This window comes from Oratosquilla oratoria, unplaced genomic scaffold (assembly GCF_046742065.1).
Source record: "Oratosquilla oratoria isolate Oo_2021 unplaced genomic scaffold, ASM4674206v1 SCAFFOLD282, whole genome shotgun sequence".
In the NCBI taxonomy this organism is placed as follows: Eukaryota; Metazoa; Arthropoda; class Malacostraca; order Stomatopoda; family Squillidae; genus Oratosquilla; species Oratosquilla oratoria.
This window is the reverse complement of record NW_027467633.1, coordinates 52,501-80,000: the sequence shown is the minus strand read 5'-3', so window position 1 is coordinate 80,000 and position 27,500 is coordinate 52,501. Positions and strand designations below refer to the sequence as shown.

General features: G+C 38.6%; 1 protein-coding gene across 1 annotated transcript in view; it reads right to left on the bottom strand.

Annotated features, from left to right (window-relative positions):
* Window positions 1-169: 169 nt before the first annotated feature.
* Window positions 170-27,500, bottom strand: part of LOC143023036 (ras-related protein Rab-8A-like) — a 56,279-nt gene continuing 28,948 nt past the window's right edge. The window contains exons 4-8 of the mRNA XM_076181489.1: window positions 8,413-8,473; window positions 3,808-3,946; window positions 2,810-2,902; window positions 2,024-2,137; window positions 170-1,166 (exon numbers count right to left, since the gene is read on the bottom strand). Coding sequence (XP_076037604.1) covers window positions 1,071-1,166; window positions 2,024-2,137; window positions 2,810-2,902; window positions 3,808-3,946; window positions 8,413-8,473 — 503 coding nt within the window. The 3' untranslated portion in view covers window positions 170-1,070. The remainder of the gene's footprint in view (window positions 1,167-2,023; window positions 2,138-2,809; window positions 2,903-3,807; window positions 3,947-8,412; window positions 8,474-27,500) is intronic.

Genomic DNA, 27,500 nt, shown 5'->3' with positions numbered 1-27,500 from the left:
CACCAAAGAGAAATATAATTTGTTCATCATTTAATAATATAACTAATGAAGTTTTATCATACAAATCAGAAAGCGAAATATACCTAAAGTCTTCATAGTTTCAAATGATGATGTTATCAACAGAAACAATATAAAAAAAGAGAAAAATATTTGCATCATTTTCTGTCCATACATACTCAAAATCCATCCTTTTTCATACTTTTTTATATATAATAAATGCCATACCATGTTCGTACCGTCGAGTACATCAGGAAGAGTGCGCCCTTCACCAAGTGCTGTTGTCTCTACCGTCCGCCCTCAAGCTAGATTCATATTAAGAAACTGTATACTCTTTTCTCTCTTTCTATCCAGCACCAAGAGTATCTCGCCTCACCACTTGTGTTGGGAATCTCCAAGTCTCAACACCTGCATCAAAAAACGTCTCTGGACTGAATGATTCTTTCGGCTGAAGTCTTCAAGTCAGCCAGTAGACTGTCTTCGGTGTCATACCCTCAGGGAGTTGGAGGTGGGGTCGGGGAGCCTTCGGTCTTGACATCAGCAACAAGGAATCTGCAGGTGTGACGTCAGCAGCGGCAGCAGCAGCAACACGGTGATGGGGTGCTGGGTGTGGAAAGAGACGTCTTCGGTTTGGGTGCAGGTAGCAGGGAGACGGGGAAGGAGGTAGAGACCTCGACACCAAGAGCAAGTGTGGGTTATCCACCTCATCACCAGCGACACATAATGTCCCCAGGATGTTGTTATCCAGTTCTGGGAGTATTCGCGATCCCGGCACGATCGACACTAGTATAGATCCCTTCAGGCTTTGTCAACAACAAAAATGTCGTCTCCGATCTTAGCACACGTAGTTGTTGTTTCTCTCTCTCTCTCTCTCTCTTTCTCTCTCTCTCTCTCTCTTTCTCTCTCTCTCAGCTGCAGGAGTCTCTGATCTCTTCGCCAGCGATAGAAGCTTGCGATTTTGAAATGAATATCTGGAGAGCCACGGGTCTTTGGGGCAAGAGATGGGGAACTCGCCGGTGGCTGCAGCGGCGATCCAAACCCTTGGCCTCGCAGTCCGTGGCTGGACACCGGTTTCAACACCAGGCACATCTTGAGGCTCCTGCAGCTTTCTGCCCCTCAGCCTCCAGCTTGACGGCGTTCTGTCGCTCCCGCTCCTCGAACAAGCTCGCCTGTAGAACAGAAGAGAACGAAAAAAAAATCAGAGGATTTACTGGAAGAAAAGGATTATACATAGAACAGAATCTTGAGGCTCGCAGAGTTGATCGTATATGGCGATGAAAACAGAATAAAGTTGATGCATTACATGTTGAGCTGTCTGGTCACAGCGATCCCGGGGGTATATGGGGCAGTACATAAAGCTAGCGAGACATTCATCAACTGGACTATGCCTTTGAATTTGGAAGTGTGATAAATACCATACGCAACTACTTCCACAAGATGAGGCTTCATCAAACTGACTTCACGGACTACTGATAATTTTTTTTGTTTTTTTTTTCATTTTTTCCCTCATTATTTTCCATTTACTATTTTTTCCTCTCTTTCTCTCCTTTGGACAGCCCCATCGCCCTTCTTTTTGTGCAGTCATCATCTCGGGGGATTTTAGTATCGCCTCCACAGTCACGCACCATTCATTTATGACCGGAGTCTAATCTGCACTAAAAAAGAGCACTGGTCACTTTTAACGTCTCCCCATCCCATTTGCTTCCTTCCAGTTTCTACCCTCCATCCCCTTGACCTGATCTCATTGATGCGATATTGTCACCGCCCTAAATATCACCAGAATCGAGGACTGAAATGGCAGTAATGGAATTATAATGGTAAAATCTAGATTTAAGAAGGAAATAGGCAAGAAATGGTCTTAGTAATCATGTAGTGGGTGCTGAAACTATAGGTTGTTTTAAGAGGTTAGATAACTTTATGAATGGTTATGATGGATGGTAATGGACATGGAACTGCCTAGTGTAAGCCTTATGGTCTCTTGTAGTCTCCTCTATCCTTACTTTCAATGAAATGCTAGAATTCTTACCCTTCTTTGACGCAGATCTCTGATGGCCCTGGCAACTGTCAAGAAGGTTTCCTGAACGTTGATATCTCCTCTACAGGAGACCTCGAAGAAAGGCATGTCAAAGCTCTCTGCCAGCTGTAAAGTAGAAGGTAATGAGAAACACCAGAAGATGGAGTCAGAAAAAATATGTTTACGAGTTTGACGTTGCCAATTCTTATGTCTCTTCCCCACTCTTTTTTAGCACGTGTGTGTGTGTGTGTGTGTGTGTGTGTGTGTGTGTGTGTGTGTGTATGTGTGTGTGTGTGCGTGTGTATGTGTGTGCGTGTGTCTGTGTATGTATGTGTATGTGTGTATGTGCACGTGTATTTATACGTATGCACATATAAGAATATGTGCATTCGTGTTAATGTTTATATGAGCTTGCTTGTATATTTGTGTGAATAAAGTACGAATATATGTTTCTGGTATCTGTCAGCATTGGGAACACACATATTTGTACTTCTGACTTATCTGTTCCTCGTTCTCTCTCATTCCATTTCTCATCCACCTTCGCAGGAATAGAATTATTTCCTTCAGTGTCCTTTCCCTGACTTACTATCTAATTCAATCATCTTAGTCGTACTGACAAAGAGTGCATAGTCAACCAAACCGCCAAAATATCGCGGAGGAAAAAACATATAGAAAAAATAATAATTAAAAAATAAAGAATAATGCAAAGGAAAAAAAATCGTCAATTGAAAGAGATCTGAAACTTGCGAACTCAGTGAAGGGACCCGACGGAAAAGAATTTCGTATGTTCTCTCTTACCTTCTGACTCCTTTCCCTCTCGACGGCGCGTTGGTGCACTCCAACTTCGCATTTGTTGCCAGCCAGCACTTTGACAACCTCAGGTGATGCGTTCTGAAAACATAACACAAATTATTTCCACGCACAACTGGGATATATAATTTGACATTTCGTTACCATATATCAATTTATAATATAATTATAAATATAAATATAATAAGTAAATTATCACTGGACGTTTTGTTACCATGTACATAAAATTTTATATGCAACTGAAAACCAAAATAAGATCAGCCAGATTATGGCGGTTCTGAAAAAAGTGAAGTCGACATAGAACCAATGGCAATCGTTCTTGAGAATGATATAAAATAGTAAAGGTAAAATAAATAAGTAAATATGTAAATAAGAGAATAAGTAAACGGGTAAACAGGTAAATAAGTAAATGAATAAATAAGTGAATAAGTGCACGGATAAATGAATATATAAGTAAATAAATAAGTACAGTGCTCAGATCGCTAAAGGGGATACACTATACCGACAGAAGAGATATCTTGATTTGGTATTGCAGGGCTTTAAGAGGTCATGAGAACAAATTGAATGTCTACAGGATGTGGAGAAATACAGCTTTCTATACAGATGCATAAATACTTGGAATAGCTAAAAAAGCAATTTAACTTAAGTTGGAATGATAACTGAATTCAAATTTTATTATTAGAGAATAGGGACGTATAACGGCCTTGTTGTGGATGTGTTGTGTTTTGCTGCATTGCTTCTGACCCAAGGCGATGGAATGCGTGGAGATAAAATGGGTGGGGTGGGTATATGCCTTTTGACTTAGGTTAACTCCCTGGTAAGGGGGGGGGGGGAAGCCCTTAGTATATAGATAAATAGATAGAGATATAATGTAATTGGAGAGCACGATACAAGATTCTACAAACGTTGCTCCTTTCCTGCAACACATTCGCACAGCGGCATAAACATACACTAATCCTAATTTACTTTGGTCATATACCACTTACCTCCTCGATGTTCCTCAGCCAATAGGAGAGGTGATTGAATGAGTCCAGGTTGGTCACGTCGTACATTAGTACAATGCCCTGTGCGCCCCTGTAGTAGGCCGTCGTCAGCGTACGGAACCTTTCTTCGCCCGCCGTGTCCCTGCAGAAGGGAGAAGGTGTAAGGGCAAAAAGGTAGGTGCCTCCTCGTTAGACAGGTCAAGCAGAAAAGCCCTTTTTATACTTTTTCCTATACGTGCTTGTCAGGTACCTTAATATAGTTCGGTGATTTCCGACACCGGTGATTTATTAGAGAGAGAAAAAAATATGATGACCTTCTTAATATCGAAGCATGATACATGTCGCATAAAACTAACGCTTTCTACCAGTAGAAAGTATAATTTCACCTGTAATGCTAGTTAACTTCATATCTTTGGTTTATCTATGAATTCTACTGATATTTTTAATAGAGTCAATTAAAATGGTACAACTTTACTATCCAATAATAAAAAGTGATTATAAAATGCAATCTACGACTGTAGTACTGCGAACATTTCAGAAACGATATGACGTCATCAGTCTGCGCTCAAAGATCTACAATCCTCTCAGCCCCGTCTGTTCCCTCACATTTTCATTTTGCTAATCTAGAAAATAATATTTGCAAGGTGACAGACATCAGTATTAACTTATTTCCTGGCTTAATTTTTTCTGTATAATATAATAAAAATATTGTTGTGGATGATACAGTTTCCATTTTGTATGTGATAGTGGCCCTGAATTGCAACATTTAGTACTTGATCGTCATAAATCTTCCACATGTACATAATTGTGTAGAGTTCACGTTCTTATTGGAGTGAATACGATGCACTGTTTATATATATATACATACATACACACACACACACACACACACACACACACACACACACACATATATATATATATATATATATATATATATATATATATATATATATATATAATTCAATTCCAGGTATTCCGTTTCTTTCATTCCTTCTATCTTTTTCTCGATACTTCCTCGGTTTTCACGATGTCCATAAGACAACAATATTCAATTTTTGGAAACACTACATTTCCACAAAGTCAATATTATATTGACTTTGTGGAAATGTAATGTTTCCAAAAAATGAATATTGTTGTATATTGAATATACAATGTTCCTGTCTGGTTTTGAAACTTATTAGCGCCAACCTGCAAGTTTTCTAGCAGTCTGTTATGTTGTGAAAATGTGAAATATTAATTCCTAAACCTTTCACTGCATGTACAGTACCCCCCCTTTTAAATCGCTCTTGCAAATCATACATGTCTACTTCATTCTTCTCCTCCACTGGACAGTGGCATTTCTATGCACAACCAGATGACGTCATGGCGCTTTAGTTTTCTCCACACAAGTTCTGATTGACGCAGACACTAGAAACACCAATCATTGCCCACGCCAGAACAACGTTGGTCTACGTTCTTTCTTATATTCTTCTTCTGGGTGCAAACTCGATGTTCCACAACTACAGATACATTTGAAGGATTTCATCTCTCTCATTGATGAAATATCACTCTTATAAGAACTCATATACATCGACATTAGCTCATTAAACCAACAGCGACGATGCACTTCGTGAAGCAAGCAAGACTGGCAGCCGATCTTTCTTCGTTAAGAAAAAGACAGCCTTATTCTTACGGGAAATACGGTCTATAATTAGTTTTCACATAGATTCTGACATTCCGACCGCCCACACCTCACACTAGACCGGTTATCGTCAAATATTTAGAATTTTAATGGCTAAAAAACTTCGCTTGCAGTGTTCTATACTTGACTAAAAACATTTCACCAATGTGTCTACCAATCGGATAGGTTTAACTTCTCATAATTAGTTATGATGCAAAAGTAATTTGATATCTGGAGGTTCGAAAAACAAAATATTGTAACCAAAGTCATATCTACTCGAACGAACTCCCAACAGTTGACGTGAGACGGCATTGGGAGTATGAGTTACATAATAAGATAAATAACAAAAAGTCTTTTGATAAGATGAATTCTATTTTGTGTTGGAACATTATAACACTTTAAATCTGGTGGAAACTAATTACATATAATCAACACCGACATATTAGGTTACTTGTGCTACATTATACTGATTTTTTGTATGCGGTAGAATGCATATTTTTCAGTTCCTATAACAACATTATGTAGTAGTATTCAGTTGGTAAATTAAAAAATCTGCAAAAAACAGAGACTGACATGACTTTTTTATTGAAAAAATATAACATTGGAAGATTTTCGGCCCTAAATATGAGTATTAGTGCCTTATTATTTCATATAAAAATAGTCGTTTAATTTTCACTATCCAAGATGAAGCGTTTGTCCTCTTGATATATACATATACATACATACATATATATATATATATATATATATATATATATAATTGTGTGTGCATGTATACGTATACACACACACGCACATATATATATATATATATATATATATATATATATATATTGTAGAGCTCAACGTTTCGTCTTGGGAAAGACATTCTCAAGTGTAGACTGCAATAAAAAAGTACTTAATCAAATACAGAAACGATGACAAAACAATTACACACAGTAACGAGTAAAAAATATAAGAACAGTTTTTAGTAATATGTGGGAAAGGTACAATACAAGTGAGTGCCAAGAAACCGGATACCTACATTCATAGGTAGGTGTAAAAAATTACAAGCATGAGATGTACTGAGCGTTTTGTATACATGGATGGGTCGGGCGGGTGGCACTCAAAGGGACCAATTATGCGACTGCAGAGGTCAGGGGAAGAGGGAGCGGTTACTGGTGGGAGGGGGGGGGAGAGCCGGAGGAAGGGGAGGGGGAGGAGGAGGAAGAGGAGAGAGGGAGGAGGTGGAAGAAGAGGTGGAAGTGGAAGGGGAGGAGGGGGAGAGGGAAGGAGGAGGGGGTGAGTGCACCACAAAACAATAAGTACATCAATATATATTACCGAAACACCTTGACCAATAATAAAAAAAAAAAAAAAAAAATGAAAAGGCAATTAAAGACATTATCCAAAGATATTGCCACCCCACAAAGGAGAACAATAAAGTCCACGTTCTCATTTATTACAAAAAATCCCTGAACTTCCTCTCTGATCATGACTAACAACTTACCTAGACGATCAGACATTACATCTAGAATCAATGTAGTATACCAATATAATTGTTCTTCGGAGGACTGTAAGCCTTATAATCATGCTTACATTGGTTAAACTAGATGCAAGGTCAGCCGTCACCTATCATTACATCTACAGGATGGAGCTGTCAAACAACATCACAGAATTTTTCATAATGTCAGACTTAGCAGCAGGGAGGACTTGGTTAATTCTACAAAAATTAGTGAAACCAGTGATGTTAGGAGGCGACAATTGCTTGAAGTATTCCACATTAGAGACAAAGCATCAATCATTAATATCCAATCTAATATGACTTCTAGAATTCCACTGTTTTCCTCACGGCCTAAGAATCCTAATTTACCCCCTCCTCCCTTCCTCTCTCCCTCCTCCCCTTTCATCTCCACCACCTCTTCCTCCTACTCCCCTTCCATTCTTCCTCCGGCTCTTCCTCCCCACCTCCAGTAACCGCTCCCTCCTCCCCTGACCTCTGCGGTCACATTATTGGCTCCTCTGAGTGCCAGCCGCGCGACCCATCCATATATATATATATATATATATATATATATATATATATATATATATATATATATTTAACACTCAGTACATTTCATGCTTGTAATTTTTCACACATATCTTTAAGTTAAGTACCCGCTTTCTTGGAACTCTCTTGTATTGTACCTTTCCCACTTACTACCAACATTTTTCTTATATTTTGCTCGTTTCTCTGTGTAATTTTTTGTATTCTATTTTGCCAGAATTGTTTTGCATCATACCTCACCAGAATTGTCCATGTATAATATAGTTTTGCACAATTGTCACCGTTGCTGTATCTCATTATGTACTTTTTGTTATTGCAGTCTACTCTTGAAAATGTCTTTCCTAAGATGAAACGTCGAGTTATACAATTAAAGGAAACGAAAGGAAAGAATACGGAGACCTAGTTTCTGCTCACTCGGTTAATGGCAGTAATTTTAATCAGGAAAATTGAGAATACGAGAAAAAAAAATAATTATCTACTGCAATGATGTCGTATTCAACTGTACGTGCATTACAGAAAACCTGCTCCCATCTTTTACATACATACATATGTATATATATATATATACATACATATATATATATATATATATATATATATATATATATATACAAACACACACACACACACACGAATATTCGAATATTCCCGGGACAGGTTGGCACACCATCTCTTCAACAAAGCTCCGTATTCCATATATTTTTGTTCCAGCTAACATCAGACGACTATATTAAAACTGAAAACAAAAGTCTTTCTCGTAACACGGATTGGTGCTGAACATTTTTTTTTTTTCAGAATTCACAATTCAGCTGAAGGTAATTGTCTGATATTGGCTTGAACGAAGAGATACGACCTGGATTAACATAGTGAAGGGATTTGAGAGTGAACGAAATTATATGGGAAGGATTACGCTTACCATATCTGTAGCTTGATTGGGACACCATCTAGGTTAATAATTTTCTGTTTGAAGTCTATACCTGAAAAGAAGAAAACGGATATTTATGAAAGTGATACAGAATATACAACTTCAAATCAATAGTTGCCACTACCAAAATGCGTGGGTCGCGAATAACAAATTAGAGAAATTAATCATGTCATCCTTACCAATGGAATTTTGGTTTTTATTACAAAATAAAATCATAATAATAAAAAATGACCTAATAAACCCTCGTTAACGATGAATATATAAAGAATAAATACATAAACAGTCAGAACTGATGCTCATTCGGGTTTTAGGCAATGCTCATCATTGTATCACACACACACACAACATCTTATTTTCTGCAGGAAAAGTGACCAAAAACCCGTCTTTTGTCTGTAGGGCCAAGGGCAAAGCTGTTTGGGTTGGAAAATGACAGTTGTCGACAAATATGGCAGAGAACTCATCACGCCAGGAAGTTTTTATCAGTTTAAAGACATGAATCACCCCGAAAAAAATTCCAATAACGTTTAGAAGTGTTATCTTACCAATAAAGATTTCGTCCTCATTTGGTATTTCCTTTACTAGAGCTGTTTGTGTTTACCTCTGATTACCACACGTTATGGTAAAAAGAACTCGGGCTCTTGGCAAGCCACGGAATCGATGGATTGATAACGTCCGAAAAGATGTTGGCATCCCAGACTGACGACTGACGAGCAGCAGCAGGAGGAGTCCGCAGACTGTGCTGAGGCTTGGCAAAGGCGGCGATGGGACTTCAGGCCCGTGAGACAAATGAATGAGTACCACATGTTAATCCCACCCTTCCCTTTCCCCATCCACTTGTTTGATGCAGTAAGAGTAACATAATCAACTGTCGGAAAGAGAGGAAAGATATATGTATATGTATATATGTATATGCATATATACATACATATATACGAGTATATATATATATGTATATGTATATGCATATATATATATATATATATATATATATATATATATATATATATAGAGAGAGAGAGAGAGAGAGAGAGAGAGAGAGAGAGATAGAGAGTAGCTTTGTGTGATATCTTTTTTTGGGGTTGAGAATGAAATTAGGTAATCAGTGGCCCGTAGATTTCCCCCAACTGGCGATTATTCTTGTCTTTTTGTTTTGATGTGTGTTTGTGTGTGTGTGATGAAGACTAGTTGTGAAATGGACGCCCAACTGGAATCAATATTTTGGTTCTTTTGTATCTCCTTCACCCACACCTGAGGAGCCCGCACCGACAGCTCACCTTTCGCCCACAAACGCAACCTCTTTCCGAGCGCAACCTTCTTCTTCCTCTTCTAGATCTTCTTCTTTTACTTCTTCCTCCTCTACTTCTTCGTTTGCATCTTCTAATTCTCCTTCTTACTCTTCTAATTCATCTTTTGTTTCTTTTAATTCTTCTTTCTCTTCATCAGTAAGCACAACCTGTGACGCCCAGGTCTCCCTGCACACATCTGCCATCGAGAAGAGGTGACACCGAGAGAGGAAGCTACCGGGTATCACTGAAGACCTGCTCGTGCAACCTGTAAACCTGTTATCACACTAGGTTTCCAGGGGCTTCACAAACATCGACCGTTTGAGGGTTTGTCGGAATAAAAAACGACTTCGGTTACAGTATCTTATCTGTCAAATCTCCAAATATCAAAATATCTTTCCGTCATATACATACCAAAGCTGAATGATGAACTAAGATTGTAAATCTATACGAATGTTAAAAATATTGTTGAAATGTTCTTAGAGGAGTCTAGGTTTCTGTAAGCGAGGGTATATTCTAGTTATTCAAATGGAGGTTGGAGGTAGGATGTGGAAGGAAAAATAGTCCAGTGTGATAACCCCCTAACACTCCGATTGGCTTAACTTACTTCTTCATGGACGACTCCATGCAGCTAAGTGGAGGGTTTCTAGTGGAAGAGGTCCTCTGGTCTTGGGCTCGTACCAGAAATACTGGATAACTATGGGCTCTAATGATAGAAATGTTGGCGATATCGTTATTGTCAATAAACGATGATAACAAAGTCTCTTGGCAATCTTATTCATTAAAAGTAAGACCCAGGTCTTATATAATAATATGTGTTTATGATGATATGGTTTAACGTCACAAACTCCCCCCTCTCAAGAGGCTAGGATGGTGCCCAGTACAGGGGATTATGTAGCGTGTAATTTAATGAACCATGCCTTTGGTTCAACATCGTCGGTGGCAGGTTTCGAACTGCCATCCCCCGACGACACCCTGACCCGTTCTGCCAGCGAAAATGCACGTGTCGTGGTCTCTCGGATAATCCATCGGAGGGATAAGATATTCGAAATGTATCTGGAAATATTACAAAGGTTTAAAGGATTTGATGAATTATAAGGTCTCCCCCTAACCAAACCCACACCCACACCCACACACAAAATAATAATAAATAATAAATAAATAGATAAATAAATGAAAAATTATATATATATATATATATATATATATATATATATATATATATATATATATAATTGTTCTCAGACACTTAAGTATGATGTATTGTTTTGGTGTGAAATAACCACCTAGTTGCATTATTCTCATTGTACCAAGACACAAAATTTTAATAGGAGAAATGTTTCCTATGGAAAAAAAAATCCAGGAGTAGGTCTAACTTTCTTTTTGCAATTTTTTTAAGCTTTGCTGAACACCCACAGCTATTGAAATCTTGGATAACGCATGTGGTGGAAGAAGGAGAAGATGGGAAGTTTTTCTTCTTGGAAGGAAGAGAAGAAAGAGGAGGAGGAGGAGAAGGAGAAGGAGAAGGAGGAGAGGGAGGAGAAGACAAAGGAAAGGGACTTTGCGAATAAGGAATAATTTCATACTTCCCTTGTAATCCTTTGTTTCCCGGTATATTTGAGCTGTGATGACAAATACCCTTAGTTGTACTTATTTCAACTTCGGAAAAAATGAGGAGAAACTTTAATATAACACACACACACACACACACACACATACTCTCTCTCTCTCTTTCTCACATACACACACACACACCGTGAGTGGTTATCACAAGGGAAATATTGCCACCATCATACGCGAACAGCAACGCTTTGCACATAAAGTACCTATATTAGACCAGTTCTAAGATTTAAACAAATTATATATTGTCAGTGTATCTCTGTGTCGCCGTTAACTTAACAAACCTTTCATTATTATCAATATCACTATTATTATCATTAGTAGTAGTAGTAGTAATAGTAGTATTATCATTATCATAATTATTATTAATATTAATATTATCATTATTATTATCATTATTATTATTATTATTATTGTTATTATTATTATTACCATCATCATTATTATTATTATTATTATTATTATTATTATTATTACACACACGAACGCACGTACACATAAATATATACACACACGTACACGGGTTCGTAGCATGTAATATTTTGTATAACTGTATTCATACTGCCTATTCACGTATCCATAAAAAAAAAAAAAAAAAAAAGAGGATAATGTGAAATATGTATTCCATTTTTTAAGGAGGTTACACTAATATCTTCCAAATTTCTTCCTCTTCTGCTTCTTTTTCTACCTTTTTCCTTATTTTTCTCCTTTTTTTTTTCCTTCTTCCTCTTCTTTTGCATGTTCTTCCTTCACTTCTTATTCTGATTTTTCATTCTTCTTCCTCTTTTTCCTGCGGAGTTGGTCTTCATCTCCTTCCTCTCTTCCCCCAAGACGCCGAACTTAAGGAATTGCTTTCATTTCCCTCAACTTTACTCTTGCTGTGGCTCTCTGAACACAAGTCGTACAACTTTCTCTTAGTCCCTTCGAGACTTCCTTCTCCCCCCTCCCCCTCGGCTTCAACCGAAAAAAAAAAAAAAAAACAGAGAGGATGGAGGAAGGGAGAGAGGGAGGAGAAGGGGAGAAGGAGGAAATGGGAGGGAACGGGATGGAGGTATCGGTGAGGTGGGAACCCTCTTTTCGGAGGAGAACGGAAACGAGCGGCGAAAGGGCAAGACGAGTAAGACATGAGTCACGTGACGTACAGGGCAGCGATCGAGAGTAAAGGAGCCAAGGAAGGGAGGAAGGAAGGAAGGAAGGAAGGAAGGCGTCACAGGAGAGAAGGGAAATTGGATCTGTGGAGGAGAAGAAGGAGTAGCAGGAGGAGGAGTAGATGGGGGGGGGAAGAGGAGGCAGAGGGGACGGAAGAGGAAGTGAAGAGGAGGAGTATCAGTAGCAGTGGTGGTAGAAGTATAAGGAGGAGGAGGAGGAGGAGGAGTATTTTGAGGGAAAAGAGGAGGCACAGGAGATGGAGGAGGAAGTGAAGACGAAAAGTATCAGCAGTACTGGTGGCAGAAGTAAAAGGAGAAGATGAAAAAGAGGAGAAAGAGGAGGTGGAGGAGCAGGTGAATATGGAGGATGAGGAAGAGGAGACACAGGAGTAGTAGATGGAGGAGGCGGAGGAGTAGGAGGAGATAAAAGAGAAGGAGGAACAGGAGGATATGGAGGAGGAGGAAGAGGAGGCACAGGAGTAGGAGGAGGAAGTAAAGAATAAGAGTACCAACACTAGTGGCAGTAGTAGTAGGACGAGGAAGAAGATGAGGAAGTGTAGATAATGAGGATGTGAGACAGCAGGAGAAGGAGGAGGAGGAGGAGGAGGAAGAAAAGAAGAGCAATAGTAGTAGTAGTACGAGAAGGTGGAGGAAGGAAGGAAGAGAAGTGGTAGTAACAGTTGTAGTAGTAGTGGTAATAGTAGTACTAATACGAGGAGATGGAGAATGAGAAGGAAAGGAAAAGAAGTAGTAGTAGTTTCAGTAGTGTTTGTAGTAACAGGAGGAGGAGATGGAAGAGAACGAGGAAGAAATGAGAAGGTAAAGGCGTAGAAAGAACAGGAAGAGGAGAACGAGGAGGAGGAAGAGGTGGAAGAAGAGGATGAGGAGGAAACGAAGAGAGGGAGGAATCGGTACTCATGTAGGTCATGGGTGAATATGGATGAGCGAAGAGAGAACGGTGGAAAGAGAGCAAAGAGGGAAAGAGAGGTGGAGAGCGACGAGGGAAGAGGAGCGGAGAGACGAAGATAAACACAATGCATTTGGAATGGTGAGTGGTACCTAGTCAGCGTCTACATCATCACTGCGTTGGAAGACGAGGACACAAATCTATTTTATTCACCACTGAGACGAATAAAATCGCCTGGCGGCAGGTAGAACAAAAGAATAACCCTATTATGAAAGGCGTCAACTCCTTAACCTTCTTGTTTGCCTGGAAACTTGAAGACAATATTTCCGTGTATCACAATTTCAGATGCGAGGCTGTCCGATGGCCGAGCGGTTTAGGGCGTCGCTACTTGCGACAGAGGTAGAGGTGATGGCGGTTCGAACCCTACCACAGGCGAGTTGGACTAAGGGCATGGTTTATTGAATTTCACGCTAAAAAATCCTCTGCAAGGAGCACCGCCCTAGCCTCCTGAGAGGGGGGAGTTTGCGACATTAATTCGAATCATCATTATCACCATCACATCTTGAGACAGAATACAGAAGATGAACAAACGGTACACGGAAAAAAGGTATGGGTGTGGGTGGATAACAAGAGGTCCACTGACCTTACTTGAAAAAAAAAAAAAAAAAAAAAAAAAAGGTAAACTTACCTTTCTCACTCTACCTGATTACAGCTAGGTCAATATGGCGCGTACTCCGATAATGAATTCAGTCAACAATTTATTGCATTTAAGGTGCTCATTACTCATATTAATGTATTTTTTCCATATGTTCCTAATACTTAACATAATTCAATCACATTTGTCCTTGACCTCACTAAGTCTGTATCCTTGACTAATTGATGTAGGGATTAAGAACATAAGAATGAAGGGGACTGCAAGAGACCATAAGTGCTACACTAGACAGTTCCATTTTCATTAACACCTATCATCACCAACCATAAAGTTATCTAACCTTCTCTTAAAACAACCGATAGTTTCAGCGCTTACTACATGTTACTAGAACATAAGAACGAACTAGATTGCAAGAGACCATAAGGCCTACACTAGGCAGTTCCATGTTCATTACAACCTATCACCCCCATCCATAAAGTTAATCCTTCTCTTAAAACAACCGATAGTTTCAGCGCTCACTACACGGTTACTACAACATAAGAATGAAGGTAGCTGCAAGAGACCATAAGGCCTACGGTAGGTAGTTCCATGTCTATTACCACCTAACATTCCCATAAATTTATCTAATCTTCTCTTAAAACAACCGATAGTTTCAGCGCTCATTACATGGTTACGAAGTCTATTCCATTCGTTGACCACTATTTGTAAAACAGTTCCTGCCTATTTCCTTCTTAAATCTAACTTTGCCCAATTTTAATTCTTTACTGTGGGTCCTGCCCTGTTGTCTTAATATGATGACCTTATCTGTACCGCCCTTGTTGCCATTAATCCACCTGAACACCTCTATAAGATCTGCGTCTTTCCAGAGTGTAAATTAAGGTGCCTTAGCCTGTCCTCGTAAGGTCTATCCCATTCGTTAACCACACTACTCGTAAACCAGTTCTTGTCTATTTTCTTATTAAATCTAAAATTGTCCTATTTGAATCGATTGCTGCGATCCCTACCCTGTTGTCTTAAGGATTTGACCTTGAAGAAAGAATTGTTTTCTTGTGAAGTTGAAACACTTTAATCAGGTTGAGAAATACTTGCTTCCACTTTTTCCACATATAAAACACGTTACAATCACATGGAATTTTATATACACCACAAAGAGGACGCTCATCTAGTAACAGATGCGGCTTGAGTGGTACCTTTATGGACCAACGTCACTCAGCATTCTTTCATGATAAGTGACTCCTCAAAAAAAAAAAAAAAAAAAAAAAAAAAAAATAAAAAAGCTGATTATTTTGTCATCTACTTTCTGCTCCATCCTGCTTCTGTTCTCCTTAATGAGTTATCACACTGGGTTATTTTTCCTCCGACCTCAGATTAATCAGCGGTACTGCCCACCTCTGCAGTTTTTCCGCCGTAAAATCACTCTAGCAAATTATTTTGTTTTCTCAACAAAAATAAATAGAATATAATTTGATATGCTGGAGGAAAATTATTTTCTTCCACCATATCAGATTTCTTCCCAAAAGTTGCGGGCTGCAAATCTACTCCAAAAGTCGGAGGAAAAATAACCCAGTGTGATGACGCCTTTAAATCCCTCTTTAATAGCTTCTACGGCTCTAGTTTTCCGGTGCAATAGCATCCTCAAGGATAGAAGCGCTGGTAATTGCTCGACTACATATTCCAGTCTGGCTGAGTCTAAACGTACCCCGATCTGAACTGCATTTCAATCAACCGTGGCCCTCCTCAGCGCAGAGCCGTGACCTCACTGAATAAAAGGACCCGAGGCGGAGGTCACAAGAGAACAGAACACAGATGAAACACAAAAAAAAAAAGTTCACGTACGAGTTTATCCGTGTTTCCTGTCTCACAGCAAACTTGACCAAAAACATGGCCTGCGGGACGAAGGAAATGCAAAAATATTTTTAACGTCGAGAAAGTTAAATTCTCTCTTCCGTGGCAATATCCGAAGATAGACCGGTGGGAGCAAGGAGTGAGTGAGGGTAGGGGTGCATGATAACACCCCTTACTCTTTGAAATAACTGTAAAGTGTTACTATTATTAGTAGTTCTATTATCTCCCCTGTAACTCTCCCCTCCCCAACCCACGCAGCTTAACAGAGATTGTTCTCATAGGTCTGCACGCACACAAACGCAGACACACACACACACATTGGTGCTAGAAGAAGGAAGGGCTAGTTTAACGGATATAAAAATGGCAAAGGAAGGAGAAGGTCAAAGAGGTTTTGCAGTGGTGTATATATCTTCTATGACGAGGGCATGGTACAAAGAACTACAAAAATATGTCGTTTGACACAGAGACTCATTAGAATAAAACAGTCGAAAGGAGTGGGGGTGGGATTATTCAAGGAGACTTCAACTACGAAGAGGTCAACTGAGAAGACTAGGAAGCAGGTGAAAATTTAGTGTCATGGGGATAACATCCTCCTAGATATAACAGTGGACAATGCAATACCTGGAATAGACAAGGTAGTGAGTGCTGAAACAACTGGTTGTTTTAAGAGACTAGATAACTATGGATAGGTATGAAAGAAGGTAAGGAACACGGAACTGCCTAGTCTAGGCCTTACGGTCTCTTGTATTCTCCTCAATTCTTATGCTCTTATTTAATGACACAATGAATTACAGTACCAACAAGGATTAGAGGGGAAGACACACAAGCCATATTAGATTTACTGCATACTAAAGAGGAAGATGCCAAAGATTCCATAGTTTACCGATGCCCTATGGAGAAGAGTGACCATGGGGTACTGGAGTTTCATTTGACTGTAGGGAATCCAGAACTAAAGCCACTAACACATATACGCTACTCAAGTCAATTTGATTGAGCAGAAACGACTTAAATGTTTTATCTTTCGAATCTCCAAATGTCATATCACCATTGCGTCATATATTGAGAACCTAAATGACGAACTGAGAGAAGTTAAACCGATACGGATATTAAACACATTGTTGAATTATCCTTGGGAAAGTCTAGAATACTTTTCAAATTCACAACATTTGACGAGAATCTTGAATGTGTGACTCCCGGGGGCTTAAGGGATGAGTTGTATAGGCAATGTAGGTATAGCTTTAAAAAGCTTTATGAATCTGATTTTTTTTGCGGGTGGGGGGTAGGAAGATAGAATTAGACTGAAGAGAATGCCGAAAGCCTAAAGATATACAATAAAAATGGGACATTTCAAGCATATACACAACTTGGGAGTAGAAAAAATATGTACCGAAACTAGGAGGAAAAATATTTCGAAGATTTTTTTTTTCTATCTAAATATGTATTTATAAAATGTGTAGAAATAAAGCATGGAACAGACTGAGAAAGAGCACAAGGGATCCATGAACAAGTACACAAAAATAAGAAGGAAAAAAAAAAAAAAGGTTTGAGAAAAGTATGATCGACAATTGTAAAGACGAACCAAAACTGTTCTAACAGGTTTTTTTTTTTTTATGATAAACTGAAGAACAGGCGACATGACGTCATTATCAAGGTCTTTGTATTTTTAGATTTTAAAACCTTATGCGCCGGAGATGAACAGGAAGTATTGTTACCAGGAACGTGATGAGATGCTATCTTGGCTTCCTGGGTTTGGTGGGAAGATGAGAAAGGGGCAATAGGTGTGGTAAAAAGGATAAAGTTTATCTTCCTCTCCCATGTCTTCTTGTAATACAACGGTTGATTGGGTAGAAATAAAGACATACTTTCTGTTTTGTAAGTAGCAGAACCTCGTTAATCTTCAATTTTCAATCACGAAGTTTATTTTTCAGCCCCTCGCAAAGATCCAAGTTTCAATTTTTTTTCTTCTATTTTCACATTCCTAATTTTAGTTTCTGTGCATTACAATTTCAAGTTCCTAATAATAATATCTCTCCAGTGGATTTTTTAGAAGACATTTCATTATTTTTAAATTCAAAACCCGAATTATCAGGACAAAAGGAGTTGTGATGAAAAGTGACGTCATAAAAACACAGAGATCACATGACCTACATCATACGTCTGTGGCAACAACACCAAATTTTTCCACGTTGTTGTTCGACTGGCTGCAGCCAGGCAATTTTATTGATCTCCATAGCACATCCTTCGTTGATTATTCATTTGGGAAGAAATAAAGACACACAAAGAACAGAAACGAGAAATAAGAGAAAAAAAAAATGTAAAAAAAATCTCCTCAAATTTGCGCGGTTGATTTTGCTCTCGCCTGCATATCCCAAAATGATGTCCGTCGTCACGCAGACTTTCCCAGTTTCATAGCTGAAACATTATATTTCAAATCACAACCAGCGTATAAGAATTTATGAAATGAGAGCGAAAATGCGTAATACTTTACAACCTTTCTGACGGTATTCTTGATGGCATTTACTCCAAAAGTACTACTACCATATATCACACACACCAACTCCTACACGACACCCTATAAAACAAATCAAATTAACGATTTGTTTTTATTGATTTATTCTTCTTTCTATTTCATTAAATCAGGTACTAATTATTTTACTTTTCTATTTATCTATTCTTTATTTCTACTTCTTTGTTTGGAATTGCTCGTCAACCAGAAGAAAGGAAGGAAGGAAGGAAGGAAGGAAGGAAGGAAGGAAAGAGGAATTGTGATTTGGATTTTCATGACTCATTCAAAGAACGCAAGAAAATAGAATAAAATGGATACTGATGAAGATGTATATACATACATAAATAAATGCATACAAACACGTACACACTAGGCTGGACTGATTTTTTTTTCCATTTTATAACATCATGATATAACATCAATCACGTGGAATTATAATATAATTGAACCATTTCCTGATCGACCACCAGCCATTATACTATATGGCATATTCAAATTTTAACATGTTCAGTGGCTGTATGAGGTTTGTGGTAGCTGGGTAGATTACATGTTTTGCCTTGCAGTTAGGCCTGAGCTAGGAGGTTATGTGCTGCTCTATGTTAATAAGTGGTGAGTGTTGTAAATCAATGTATATACACTACACAGTGGTAATCTTCAATTTTTAAGTGATTAACTGAGGGGATGGAATACGACATCCAACGGAGCTCTACTATGTAAACATTCTTTGACGGGATATAATGTCTCAGTGTTATCATTATTTTCCATTGATACATCAGGATCTGTTCGGGCTCGTGTTGCTTTTCGCCAGCTTATGCCAAAGCTTGATTCAAAGTGGGTCTATAAGTTATAAATTCATCAATAACTATGTATAGACAACTCAGACTCTAATATTAGAATAATAGTATGCAAAAATAAAACAGAAAATATATAATCTCATGTTTATTATTACTGGTGTATTTTTTGAAAAACTAGAATATTTTTGTAAATTTATAACATCTGGAAACCAATGAAAATGTCTGATTTAAATAAACTTTTTTACATAATGATCTATTAATTAACTGTTACCTTTTACAACCTTAAATCTTACAAAAAAAAAAAAAAAAGGCCAACTGATGAATAATGGTATATCATTGTAAACTTGCAACGTCTGGTGGTTGATCACAAAAATATCTGATTTAAATATAATTTTGGCATATCTCTTAGTGGAATGACACCTTTTAAAAACTCAAATAAATGAAAATTCAGAAAAATATATTTGGGCGATTTTCACTCCACCCTAACACACACACATAAGCATACACACACACACACACACACACACACACACACACACACACACACACATGCATACACACACGGACACACACACACGCATGCACACATGCATACACATACACACATACATACACGCACACACACACACACACACACACACACACACTCACACGCATATGCTGATATACCGATATTTTTTAACTTCTTCTGTACCTCCGTTCCTTGAAGCCCTCTTTTACAAATTCTATCAGTCTTTGGGGCAATACAGTTCCCAACGATCGAACGATCGAAAGGAGCTTGTTTCTGCCGAATGACGGCAGGGTTTTTCTCCAAGTGGAACTCGGCGCTCTGTACCGGAGACTTCCCATGATATATATATATATATATATATATATATATATATATATATATATATATATATATGTGTGTGTGTGTGTGTGTGTGTGTGTGTGTGTGTGTGTGTGTGTGTGTGTGTGTGTATCATATATATAATGTTATTCATTTATTTTTTCTTATTTATTTATCTATTTATTTATTTATTTATTTTATTTTTATTTTTTGACTGAGCACAAAACTGAGATGTATGTGACGCAGGCCACGCAGCACAGAGCAAAGGCAGACTTCCTGTTGCTGAGTTGAAGTACATATTGAACTTTGATCTCACTTGAAATATTTCTAGATGTACTATCTCAACATTTCAAGTGAGAGAGAGGTTCATACTTCAATTCAGCAACAGGAAATTTACGTTTGTTCTGTGCTGCGTTGACTGTGTCGCCTGCGTCTCAGTTTGAGCTTCATCTTAGGAATGTCTGTAAAAGAAGACCGAGTAGAAGAAGACAGGATTGTTTGACTCGTGATTCAAAGCATTCCAAGTCGGGGGGTTCGGTTTTGGGGTGAAGGAATGAGGGTCGGATGTCGACCGTTTTCCTCTCGCATCACAAAACATGAGTACATGTATATATATATATATATATATATATATGCATATATATATATGTATATGTATATATACAGTATATATATATATATATATATATATATATATATCTGAATAGAATCGCCTTTGACGGCGTATGTCACTCAAATAATTCCGACATACACCGTCAATGACGATTCTGTTCAGGTATTACAATGGCGAGAGTCCATCAAGGATTCGTACCAGTTTCACCACTAGCTATGAGTTGGGCTTAATTCTCCGTAAGATTAAGTTAGGAAGGCAGTTAGCAGTCGACTTAGTTATTCGGGAGTTAGATCAGTTTCCTCGTTGGAAAAATTTAAAGCTCCTTTAGCTCAGTCGGTAGATCTTTGGCCTAGCGTCACGCATGGCCCCGGTTCGAATACTGGGGCGGCTGTCAGAATTATATATATATATATTTATATATATATATATATATATATATATTTATATATATATATTGTGTGTGTGGGGGGGTGGGGGGGTGGGGGGTGGGGGGGTGTAGCTTTACCCATAACCAAACTCTAGCCTTAAACTATATAATATCATCGAGAATCAAACGGTAAGCAAAGACGGGGATTGCGAGGTATGGATAAGTTTGGGTGAATCAATGCTCAGGCTTACGTTCTTTCGGGGGAGAGCTGTCTCATGCCAGAAGGGTGGAGCATCCCCCTCATGTGTGCCATGACACCCAGAGGGCCTGGAGCATCGTAGATTTGATTACTTTTATTCTAGGTTAGTTTTTTGCGACCCCCGTCATATATTCCCAGGCCGGTGCCTTTTATCTATTTATTATACACACGAGTTATATATATATATATATATATATATATATATATATATATATATAGCTATATACATACATATATATGTATATATACATATAGATATATAAATATATATATATACATATATATATAATAAATATATATATACATATATATATATATATATTATATATATATAATGTATATACAGTATATATATATATAATGTATATACAGTATATATATATATATATACACATATATATACAGTATATATATATATATATATATATATATATATATAAATAAAAGTGTATACATATATATATATATATAATATGTATGTATATGCATATATATATTGGTAATTTTAACTTTTACTATTCCCTGTTTCTGCTGCTATCCTTAAATCTCCCTATTACCACTTACATAACTCCCTTTCTCTTGACAAACCTCCACTGACATCTTTAAACTTCTCCTATCCCTTCTTTCTGCTGCTATCCCTCTTAAATCTTCCCATTACAACTTAAGAAATAGTGAAAGAACTAGATAACCAACAGACTGGCTAACGAATGGAATAGACTTAGTAAAGTAACCACCACGCAGTGAGCGCTGAAACTATCGGTTGTTTCAAGAGAAGTTTAGATAAATTCATGAGTGTTGATGGTAATGTGGGTCATGGGCTTGGAACTACATAGTGCAGGCCTTAAGGTCTCTTGCAGTCTCCTTCATTCTTATGTTCTCATATGTATAACCCCTTCTTCCAAGTATAGAAATGCTGGTTCTGTCCAGCATGGGGCGAACGACTAACTACCCAAACTCATTAAATGTCATGGGTCCACTGGCGTTGCTTGGGTAGCGAATCCCTACATACATAGACTGAGTGACTAAAAATTTTGGCACACTAAGCATTTCTCGCCAGCATGCTACTTGCTTTTGCCACTTTGAGTAGAAACTATTTCGGTTACGATTTTTTTTTTTCCAAATTTTCAAATGTCAAATTACTCCTGTGTCATATAGTGAGAAGAAGAATGACTAAGAGAAACTGAACCCATATGATTGTGGGACACATTGTTGAATTGTTTTTACGAAAGTCTAGAACATTGTAACCAAAGTCGTTTTTGACTCTAACGAAGTAAAAAAGCAAGTAGCATGCTAGCCTAGTGTGCCGCCACTCTAAAGCTGGCAAAATAAATTACGACAAGTAATTCCCCCCAGATAGATAAGAGAAATCAGGAAAAAAAATCACCTATGTTGTGAAAGTAGCGTGTCTGAATTCGTGAGACGGAGGTGGGTAAAATGGTCAACTCCCCGATTAAATTAAAAAACAATTCAACTTAGTTAAGCGTTTGCACAAATACAAGTACATCCGCTCTTGCGTGGATTAAATCACGAGTTTATAATGCTCCTTTAAAGGACCACAAAATTTACTTTTTAAACTCCATTATACGTAAGTTATGCATGTAAAATTAATTTTCTCTCCTTAACATGTTACAAAACGTTTTCTATTAAATATAAGTTTGTTAAGTGTGTGTGTGTGTGTGTGTGTGTGTGTGTGTGTGTGTGTGTGTGTGTATGAGTGTGTGTGTGTGTGTGTGGTGTGTGTGTGGTGTGTGTGTGTGTGTGTGTGTGTGTGTGTGTGTGTGTGTGTGTGTGTGTGTGTGTGTGTGTGTGTGTGTGTGTGTGTGTGACTTAGTACCTCCTACGTGTAGCAATTGACGTGAGCCCAGGGAATCGCCCTGGATTACGACGAGTGAGTGTTCCTGGGGAGACACATTTGCCATCTTCGAAGATCAACACCCATCGCGTTTGTCCCATCACACACGCCTTTACGAGAATAAGGAGGAAGGAAGAAAGGACGAAGAAAGGGAGAGAAGAAACGACATAAGCAGAGAGGGATGGGAACCCGACTTCAAGAAAAACAAGATGGAGGAAGTAGGAAGGGAGTGAGGGAGGAAGGAAGAGAAGAAACGCCATAAGTAGGGAAGGAAAGTGGAGAAACAGAACACATACTCACACGACTTCAAGAAAAATAAGGAGATGGGGGAAGAAGCAGGGAGGGAGGGAGGGGGGAAGGAGGGATGAAGGGAGGGAGGGAGGAAAGGCTGGGAAGGAGTACACAGTCGTTGGGTAATCACCCACAGTCCCAAAGGGAGATTATCATGTGAGGAGTGAGGACAAGGAGGACAAGACGATGAAGGAGGAGTCACAAATAGTGGAGGAGAAAGGAGGAAAGGGAGGGAAAAAGGAGGGTAAATTGGGGTGGAGGGAGAGGGAAGCTAGAAAGAATGAGTGAATGGGGAAAGAGGAGGAGGAGGGGGTCGAGAAGACCCGCGGAGGAGGGGGAGGGGGTCTCCCTCGGGGAAATAAAACCGCCAGACGGGAGAACCAAATTCGCCAACCCCGGTAGTCAATGAATGAATGAACGGAACAGTGAACGAATGTGGATGAACCTTCTAGTTTAAGTATAATTTGGAGTTTCATGAATTTTTTGGACAAGATCGCCCTAGAAAAAAAAAAAAAAAAAAAAAAAAAAAAAAATCACTCTCGTTTGGCTCTATTCATATTTGGCTGCTTGGATACTTGTTTGGATGGTTTATTATTATAATTATTAATGATCATTATTATCGTTATCATTATTATTACTATTATCATTATCATTATTATTATTACTACTATCGGCATCTGAAAGGTTTATTTTTGTCATTATAACCCAATGCAAAACCGTCTCAAGTTTATTCTACCGTTCAAATACATACATACATACACAAACACACGCACAGATACACACACACACACTCACACACACACACACACACACACACACACATATATATATATATATATATATATATATATGATGTAAGCGGAATAGGAAACACAGGAGTCTTGGTCTTGAGTTTATTCCTGACTAGTTTCGCAGGTATGCTTTTTCAAAAAGCTTTTATAAAGCATACCGGCGAAACTAGTCAGGAATAAACTCAAGACTAAGACTCCTGTGTTTCCTATTCCGCTTACATCAACCTGTCAGAATGTCTCAACATATATATATATATATATATATTATATATATATATATATATATATATATATATATATGCACTTGTTGCACTGAAGATGTAATATACGAAAGCGCTCTGCTTCGTTGGTTTCTGTTTTCCAAGTGGTCTACTTTGCATAAGTGAACACACGTACCCGTGTTCTTATTAGCATATATATATATATATATATATATATATATATATATATATATATATATATATATATAAAGCAGTTGACCTTCAATAAAATGTCATCAAAAGATTTGTCAGTATAATAAAAATATAGAAATTTTATGAAAGTTTACTTACTAATTATATTAGCCTACTTGTACAGAAGATCCATTCCTCTCTCATTCTTTGTAGCACACACACACACACATACACGCACGGACACACACAAATAGGCCGCTTTTCTTCAAGAAAAATTGTGAAACACATGCGCACGTCACCTAGCAGCAGGTAGAAAGTGACCGGGCTGGAAGCAGATTTATTTTTGCCTCCGCACCGCGAAAAGAAAACGGCGTGGGCGTGTATGCCGTACGCGGACTACTCCAATACTATGCGTAACTTAGCCTAAGTGTAATCTGAAACGCAAGCGACACAGGCAACGCAGCAGAGAGCAAAGGCAGACTTTCTATCGCTGAATTGAAGTATAGTTCGAGCCTCTCTCTCAATGCTGAGGTAGTCCATCTAGAAACATTTCGAGTGAGAGAGAAGTGCAAACTGTACCTCAGTTCATGAACAGGAAGACGGCCTTTGCTGCGCTGCATCTCCTGTGTCACCTGTGTCTAATTTTGTGCAAGCTACATGATATGGTTTAACGTCACAAACTCCCCCCTACCGGAAGGCTAGGACGGTACCCCTCACAGAGGACTTTGTAGCGTGGAATTAAATGAACCATACCCTTGGTTCAATTTCGCCGGCGGCAGGATTCGAACCGCCATCCCCTCGACCTTCGCCGCAAGTAACGACGCCCTAACCCGATCAGCCAACGAGCTCCCAAGCTACATACAGAGATTTAAACACAGGGGCGAATTATGCCTACTCAGTTTACAAAAAAAAAAAAAAAAAAAAAAAAAAAAAAAAAGGCATTTTATGCATGATAATCACAATAACCTTTGTTGGATTAGGGCATACTGTACCCTAGAAGGAAAATGTAGCTGATGCTAATCTATTTCATTCAGAGTAAGCAATGTCTAACCTGCCTACCTAGACGGCACGTCCCTGAAATATATGTATGTATATATATGTATGTATATATATATATATATATATATATATATATATATATGTGTGTGTGTGTGTGTGTATATAATATATATACATATATATATATATATACATATATATATATATACATATATATACATATACACATATACATATATATATATATATATACATATACATATATATATATATATATATATATATATATATATATATATATATATATACTAAGAGGATCTAGGATACTCGCGGGCCGAGCTGGTTAGGGCGTCCCTACTTGCGGCGGAGGTCGATGTTATGACGGTTCGAACTCCACCGTCAACAAGTTGGCCAAGGACATAATTTATTACACTCCATGTTACAAAGTCCTCTGTAAGGGGTACCATCCTAGTCTCCTGGGAGGCGGGGGGAGGATTTCGCGACGTTAAACGGAATCAATCAATCATTACTGAGAAAGCAAGTCACCGTCCCCAATACATGATATGATGAGCAGCATATCATCATGCTGAGACCGCCCTCCATCCATTACTTATTCACCTCCATCTCCCTCCATTCATGTCCCCATCGGCCCCTCCAGCCCCCCATCCCCCGACTTCCCTTCTCTAGCCCCTCTCTTTAGGAGCTTATTTACATATCAGTCTTCTCTCCTTTCACCTCCCCAGTCCTCCTCCTCCTCCTCCTCCTCCTCTTTCTTCCTTTCTTCTTCCACCTCCATACTCATCTTCCCCGCTTCTTTCACCGGTTCATTCTCTTCCTCCTTCATCACCTTCTCCTCCTCCACATCCAACTCAACCCCGTTCTACTCCACCTCTTTCTCAGTCCCATACTCCTCCTCCTCCTCTATTTCTTCCTCTTCTACCTCCACATATATGCGATCATAGAGTAAGGTAGTTCCCACCTTTATCCTTCCCTCCACCCCTTCCTTCCCTCACCACCTCCCTCCCTTCCCCCCTCCATTATTTTTACTCCCACCATCCCCATCCCCAACCCGATTCTCATTTCACCTTCTAATGACACCCAATCCCTCCCTCCCTCCCTCCCTCCCTGGAACCCACAAAGCTCCTCCACCTCCCTCCCACTCCCACTTCCACTCCCTCGCCCGACTTCCTAACACCCTCTCCCTCTAGTACGGTCTATTGAATTTATTTTTCGTTTTATTTCTGGCTAGAGACAGGACATTATATTCGTGTGTGTGTGCGTGTGTGTGTGTGTGTGTGTGTGTGTGTGTGTGTGTGTGTGTGTGTGTGAGTGTGTGTGTGTGTGTATGTGTGTGTGTGTATGTGTTTGGGGATATAGGACAAGATCCACAATATTCCTTTTGAACATCCTGAGAGATACGATTGGTAGCGCCCTATCATTGTGCTAAGAGTTGCTTAATCTAGAAAGCAGAGGTATTACACACACACACACACACACACACACACACACACACACACACATATATATATATATATATATATATATATATATATATATATATATATATATATATACATTTTAACAACCACAATGTACTTCAATTCTAAGCCATCAAAGGCCAGCATGCTTGAAATTGAAATGTGGTACTGCCCAGGACTCGAACCGGGTATCCTCATGACAAATGCGACAGTGAATTTCCAACTAGGTCATCAAGAGAGATATAAGCTAAGCGCATTATTTCTTATATATTTGTATGCTCGAGTTACATACACATACATGAAATTTTTGCGCTCAACCCATCTCCAGTATGATAGTACAATTGGAAGTATACGAACGCGAGAAAGTATGAAAGTATTTGTACAACACTGAATGGGTCCCAGTGATTAGAGATACATTTTAACAACCACAATGCACTTTAATTCTAAACCATC